Genomic DNA, 7217 nt, shown 5'->3' with positions numbered 1-7217 from the left:
GTCCAGTTTGCATGTCTTTTCTGCATTCACTACTCTCCTTGGCAGGATGGAACTTGATTATGGAAGGTTTGAAACAACAGTGAATTTTTGAAGCGATAGGGTAAGAATTGTGGTCCTGGAGCAGTACAAGGGCACTTTCAGCACGACATTCATGTGTCATCTAGCTCCTCTTCTCACTCAATGGGCTGGGGATCCATCTTCTTGGTGGTACAGTCTCCAGCACAGGGGTTGCTGGGAGATAGGTCCAGATGCGCAGGTAAGTACCCATCTATTTGTCATAAACGCTTTTCCAGTAACTCCAGGAGGATGAGTTCATTTGGGAGATCATTTATAGAGGTCCTACATTGACTGACCCCCTCAAGTGCCTTATGTTTTAAATTAAAAGAAATCTTAAGATTTAATATTCCCTTGCTAGACCTGGGAAAAAACAAAATTGACTTTTTGCCCTTTTTGCTATTCACTTTCTAGTTCAACACCATAAACCTTTCTTCTAGCTGCTAACACCTTTCAGTATGCAACAAAACTTAGAACAAAATGGGGCTTTGGAGTTAAATTTAAATTCAGCCACTACTAAGACCTCAATTTACATATTCCTCCTATATATTGTCTAAGGGAACTAAGAACTTCTCAGAGGATTTAAAGGATTAAATGTGATTGCCACTTACCAAGCATTCAATACCTGCTTAGCACAAGGGACTGAGACAAAGGCCTCTCCCTGCCTGTGCACTGTCCCCTTAGTCACTGTCACATATCCAAGGCCCAAGCATTTCCTATCATTTTTATATATTGCATTAGGCTCAGAATACAAATCCTATATGCCTCTAACCAAATTTTCTTTCTAGAACCACCGAATTTCAGAAGTGAAGACTTCTATTTAGCCATTACCACTCCCAGTCCCCAGAGGAAATCTTACCTATTGAGCTGGTATTTTCCATCTTCTTTTTTGAGATGGGTTTTGCTCTGCTCCCCAGGCTGGAGTGCAATGGCACAATCCCAGCCCGCCGCAACCTCCGCCTCCCGGGTTCAGGTGATTCTCCTGCCTCAGGCTCCCCAAGTAGCTAGGATTACAGGGGCCCACCACCACACCCGGCTAATTTTGTATTTTTAGTAGCGATGGGGTTTCTCCATGTTGATCAGGCTGGCTGCTCTCCTGACCTCAGGTGATCTACCCACCAAGTGTTGGATTACAGGCGTGAGCCAATGCTCCCAGCACTTTTTCTTTTGACTTGTGCCAGCCCATCTTTTTCCCACCAGCTTGTTACCTGCTGCTTACAGGTGTCAGCTGGCTCAATAAAAAACCAGAAAATTAGTAAGGAGAGATTTCAGACAGGATAGCTTTAAGCAGATTTGGTAAACAACTTTGAGACACTGTAAGGCCAAGGAATTAAGTGACTGTATTTAGAACAAAGTATTCCATGAATAATATCAAAACAATGTGGACACTAAGGGGAGAACACGTGTTAACTCACGGAGACAGGGGATACACGTCGTCTGCATTGCTATTTTCTGTGCCTACTTCATGTGCTCCACCCCACACCTGCAGAGTATATGCTGGGAAGATCCTGTCAACCCTTGGAGCAGCCAGTGTTTAACCATCTCCTGCTAGCACCTGTTTTACACTGTGGCACCAATGTCATCCAGATATTCCCCTTTCCCCCTAAATAAGACACACTGTCATGTAACATCTTTTAACTCATCTGTATTTGTTACAACTTTAAGCAGAATGTGACTCGAGCACTACATTTCCATCCACGAGACTTATTTTTGAACAGCTTTATGATATACTTAGGTAGCCTTGTAACTTTGCTCCTCCAAACAATACTTTTCTTTGGAAAATAAGCCCTGTGGAGAGTTCCTTCCGTCAAGCTGCTTCAGTTTAACCTATTTCTAGAAGACTAGTACATGCAAAATTGGCAACTACAGGGGATGAAAAGTTTAAAAAGTAGATCCTACAAGATGTAACAAATACTTTTCTAAACATCCAGGTATATAACTCAAGAACACTTCGATAACAAGATTTGGTCTACTCAGAAATCTGGCTTGATAGCTAAACACTTCAGACCACAAAGTTAACATGTTACATACATCTTACAACACACGTTACCCCAATCTGTTAAAATAAACCAATGTGAAACTAAAAAAGCATTACTAGCTCTGCTTTAGTGCCTAAGGTACCACAGCATCACTTAGAAATAGACAGAAATCTTATCTTCCCCTTAAAGTAGCTGTTGTCATGCCATACAGACTTTTTAATATTAACAAAAATAAAGAAAAACATCCTTGAAAATATATTATCAGAAGAACTGTAGAGTACTGAACAGGTTAAGTCATCCCTCAGCCTGAGGTTAGTCTACTTCTTCCATGCGCGATGTGTCGTCATCTCCTTCGAGGGGCGGCATTTCTTCAGTTACAGCTGCACTGGTATCATCAGCAGTAGGATCATCTTCATCAATACCTGTTTCCAAAATAAAATCCTCGTATTAGAAAAATTTCTTAAAGCCAGCTATTAGTGTAATACTCCTGGTTTACACCTTCTTTCAAGACAGTATTTACAGGGCATATGAATCTCAATTTCATTTCTTAGCTCTTGTAAGACCTTACTTATCCCTAAAAAAATATTCTTGAATGCCTCCAAGCAGGACAAGGTGCTCCAAGTTTGGATAACTGAAAGTTTACCACTTTCTTCACTGTCATGTGTATTTCTTTCCTTTTTAACATTACATAGTATAAGGCTTACCCAGACCAAGTTTGATCATCCTGTAGATCCTGTTGGCATGTGTCTGGGGATCTTCCAGACTGAAGCCAGAAGACAGGAGTGCAGTTTCGTAAAGCAAGATGACCAGATCCTTCACAGACTTGTCGTTTTTATCAGCCTCTGCCTTTTGCCTTAAGGTCTCAATAATGGAATGGTCAGGGTTTATCTCCAGGTGTTTCTTTGCTGCCATGTAACCCCTTAGGGCTTGAGCTTTCATGATTCTCTCCATGTTTGCTGTCCAGCCATATGTGCTTGTGACAATACAGCATGGAGACGTCACCAATCGGTTTGACACAACCACCTGTAATCAAGAAGTGATGACTAGGAGCCTAGAAAGATTAAACTCTCAACTTTCATTGTCAAATGAAATCTGAAGAACCCAAACAATAGATCAGAAATACTATTATCAAATAGAACTTAAATGTTGCATTAGGTATCCAAAGAGCACAGGTTATAATTAATTTCGTTTTACGTACACCACCTTTTTTTTTCCCCGAGATAGTCTCGCTTGGTCACCCAGGTTGGAGGTGCAGTGGTGTGATCTTGGCTCACTGTAACCTCTGCCTCTTGGGTTCAGGAGGTTCTCCTGCCTCAGCCTCCGGGCGCCCGCCACCAAGTCTGGCTAATTTTTTTGTATTTTTAGTAGAGACAGGGTTTCACTGTGTTAGCCAGGATGGTCTCCATCTCCTGACCTTGTGATCCACTGCCTCAGCCTCCCAAAGTGCTGGGATTACAGGCGTGAGCCACCACACCCAACCATACACGACATAGTTTTCTATTTTAAGTTGAAAACAAGAGAAAATGGGTCATGTATGACTAAGCTTAAAAGCACCTTAGAGGTATCAATGATCAGGAAATGCTGTATTCACATACCTTTTCAACTTTTTTCTCCAGTATGTCTTTCATGATTTTGCAGAGGTTCTCAAACTTTGTTTTTTTCTCTTCCTGTTTCTTTTTTTCTTCTTCATCCTCTGGAAGTTCCAAGCCCTCTTTGGTGACTGACACTAATGTCTTCCCCTCAAATTCCTTTAGCTGTTGGACACAGTACTCATCAATGGGCTCAATCATATAGATCACTTCTAAGCCATGTTTCCGAAGACGTTCCACAAAGGCTGAGTTAGCTACCTGGTCCTTGGTCTCACCTGAGGTATTACAAAGTTACTTTTAGACCTTTTAACAGTAAGAATGGCTTCATCTACTTCTAACTTTTGCTAGCCAGATACCTAGGCAGAACCTAAGACAGATAATGATCTAGTTCATGTTAATTATCTTGCCTAGATCAACGCCAGTTGTAACAGTGCTACCTGAGTAGAAAACACACCCACAGAGCCTACAAGGTTATAAGAACAACGTATATGACTGTAACATAGCATCCCCCTACCTGTGATATAATAGATATGTTTCTGGTTTTCCTTCATTCTGGTGCAGTAATCCTTGAGAGAAACCATCTCATCGCCAGAAGCAGATGTGTAGTACCTTAACAGCTCTGAAAGCTTCTTCCGATTTTGTGAGTCTTCATGTATTCCAAGCTAAAACAAAGTATGTTCTTTACTAAAGACTTTCTGAATTCAAAAAAAAAAAATCTAAAAAGAAGCCAGTTGGAAAACTACCAATGGTCAAATGTTTACACTAACCTTTATGTTTTTAGAGAACTGCTCATAGAATTTCTTGTAGTTCTCTTTATCTTCCGCCAGTTCAGTAAAGAGTTCTAAGCATTTTTTGACCAAATTCTTCCTGATAACTTTCAAAATTTTGCTTTGCTGCAACATCTCACGGGATATATTTAGAGGGAGGTCCTCCGAGTCTACCACCCCTCTAATGAAGTCTGAAAAAAATATAAAAACCAAATGCACTGAGTCATTCCAAGGACAAAACTGGTACTATGTAAACCCCCAAAAGCAATGATAAGAACCTGGAGATGACGGGAGATTATTTTTGAGACAGTGTCTCACTCTGTTGCCCAGGCTGGAAGGCAGTGGCGCAATCTCCACTCACAGCAACCTCTGCCTCCTAGGGGGGGTTTTCAAGCTATTTTCATGCCTCAGCCTGCCACCACATCGGGCTAATTTTTCTAATTTTAGGAGAGATGGAGTTTCACCATGTTGGCCAGGCTGGTCTTGAACTCCTGACCTCAAGTGATCCGCACACCCCAGGCTCCCAAACTGCTAGGATGAGAGGTGTTAGCCACCATGCCCAACCAGAAGTATTTCTTTAATCAGTGCCAGTGATTATTTTTCCTATCTATACTTACTCAGATATTCAGGGATTAGCTCCTCACAGTTATCCATGATGAAAACTCTGCGTACATACAATTTGATGTTGTTCTTTTTCTTTCTGTTTTCAAACAGGTCAAAAGGAGCACGTCGTGGGACAAATAGAAGGGCTCTGAATTCCAACTGTCCTTCAACTGAAAAATGCTGTAATAGAACAGACACACTAAGTACCAATGAACAACGCATTATAGTAGATATTTGGGGTGGTGGGATGATAATCTAAGGACAAGCTTGAAGCAGCCATCAGTCCCTCACTCACCTTCACTGCCAAGTGATCTTCCCAGTCATTGGTCAAGCTCTTGTAGAATTCTCCATACTCCTCATTAGTAATATCGTCGGGATTTCTGGTCCAGATGGGCTTTGTTTTGTTGAGTTCTTCTTGATCGATGTACTTCTCCTTAATCTTCTTTTTCTTCTTCTTGTCACCATCCTTCTTTTCTTCTTCTTCCTCATCAGAACCAACATCTTCAATTTCAGGTTTGTCTTCGGACTCTTTCTCTTCTTTTTCTTTTTCTTCTTCTTTGTCTTCTTTTTCTTCAGCCTCATCATCGCTGACTTCTTTATCACGTTCCTTCTCCACCTTCAAAAGACATGAAATCACATCACTGCTGCACTCTAGAACTAAGTCATAGCGCTGCCCCTCTATTTTCAACCTAAGGCCAAAGCCTAAATTAGCGAGGTTGAAAAGCAGTCAGGCAGCTTCTCATCAATATTTGATATACCAACTTAATATTAATAACCCCAGGGACCTTCAAAGAGTTAGTAGAGCTTAGGTTCCCCAGGCTTCAGACTAGTTCAACACACCTAGGAACTAAGGATGTAGTACAGTCACCCCAGTCACCTACAGACAATAATTCACTCTGCAATTATGTAGAAACTTACAAAAAGAGTAATGGGATATCCAATAAACTGAGAATGTTTCTTCACAATCTCCTTTATTCTTCGTTCCTCCAAGTACTCAGTTTGGTCTTCTTTCAGGTGTAGGATAACCTTTGTTCCACGACCCATAGGTTCACCTGCAAGAGAAGCAAGGAAAATGGACTCAGTAATACATTCAATTTAGTGCTCAACGCCATGCTTAACCCTTATAACGTGTCTATGAAGCGAGGTTTGCCCTTACTACAGATGCAAAGGCTCCCACAGCAGATCTAAGTGCCTTGCCCAAAAAAAGTAATCACGAAGTCATGCCATTACACACTAATTCAGAGCTGTAGCTTGTTCCCGATCCTTGGGTAAACACACATTTCTGTGAACTTCGCCGCATCCCCAGGGGTCCAAGGGTTGCAGCACCCCACCATTCTGCCACTGACTTAACCAGTGAGTGTTCAGGTACCTACCTGTGTCTGTCCTCACTGTAAATGATCCCCCTGCTGAGGACTCCCAGGCGTACTGCTCATCATCGTTATGTTTGGTGATCACAGTTACTTTCTCAGCAACCAAATAAGCAGAATAAAAACCAACACCGAACTGGCCAATCATGGAGATATCTGCACCAGCCTGCAAAGCTTCCATGAACGCTTTGGTCCCAGACTTGGCGATAGTACCAAGATTATTGATCAAGTCAGCCTTGGTCATCCCAATTCCAGTATCCACGATAGTGAGGGTTCGATCTTGTTTATTTGGTATCAGGTTAATATGCAGCTCTTTCCCCGAGTCTAATTTACTGGGATCCGTCAAGCTCTCATACCGGATTTTGTCCAACGCCTATTAACAAAAAATATTAATAAAGCATACAGCCCCCAAAAAGTTCATATTAAAACCAAAATCCTATTCTGGGTTAATAAACGACTTACATCTGATGAATTTGAAATTAGCTCTCTCAGAAATATCTCTTTGTTCGAATAGAAAGTATTGATAATCAATGACATCAACTGGGCAATTTCTGCCTGAAAGGCGAACGTCTCAACCTCCTCCTCCTCCATCGGTTGGTCCTGGGTCTGGGTCTCCTCAGGCATCTGGAACGACACCACGCCAGTTTAAAACCTTGCAGGACGTCTACAGCGGCAACACGAGATTCCATCGCGTCCTCCCAATATTTTTAAAGCCGGATTGCAGATTTGCGAAGTTTAAGTAAACCGAAAATAGAAGGGCGGCTGACAAAGGATGACCTCATTTCGGAGCGCGGTAACTACCACGAGCGTGCGCGCTTCCGGGAGGCCGCTGCAGGCCCGGCCCAGTCCGGCGCCGCG

General features: G+C 42.1%; 1 protein-coding gene across 1 annotated transcript in view; it reads right to left on the bottom strand.

The window, feature by feature from the left end:
- Positions 1-1371: 1371 nt before the first annotated feature.
- The window catches only part of HSP90AA1 (heat shock protein 90kDa alpha (cytosolic), class A member 1), a 74191-nt gene continuing 68345 nt past the window's right edge, over positions 1372-7217 (bottom strand). Inside the window, exons 2-11 of the mRNA XM_011951441.1 lie at positions 6822-6983; positions 6366-6732; positions 5911-6044; positions 5288-5608; positions 5007-5172; positions 4390-4580; positions 4137-4284; positions 3629-3897; positions 2738-3056; positions 1372-2455 (exon numbers count right to left, since the gene is read on the bottom strand). Of these exons, the coding sequence (XP_011806831.1) occupies positions 2346-2455; positions 2738-3056; positions 3629-3897; positions 4137-4284; positions 4390-4580; positions 5007-5172; positions 5288-5608; positions 5911-6044; positions 6366-6732; positions 6822-6983 (2187 nt within the window). The 3' untranslated portion in view covers positions 1372-2345. The remainder of the gene's footprint in view (positions 2456-2737; positions 3057-3628; positions 3898-4136; positions 4285-4389; positions 4581-5006; positions 5173-5287; positions 5609-5910; positions 6045-6365; positions 6733-6821; positions 6984-7217) is intronic.

This window comes from Colobus angolensis, unplaced genomic scaffold (genome assembly GCF_000951035.1).
Source record: "Colobus angolensis palliatus isolate OR3802 unplaced genomic scaffold, Cang.pa_1.0 Scaffold32, whole genome shotgun sequence".
In the NCBI taxonomy this organism is placed as follows: domain Eukaryota; kingdom Metazoa; phylum Chordata; class Mammalia; order Primates; family Cercopithecidae; genus Colobus; species Colobus angolensis.
The sequence above is the reverse complement of the archived record's forward strand: the minus strand, read 5'-3'. Positions and strand labels throughout refer to the sequence as shown.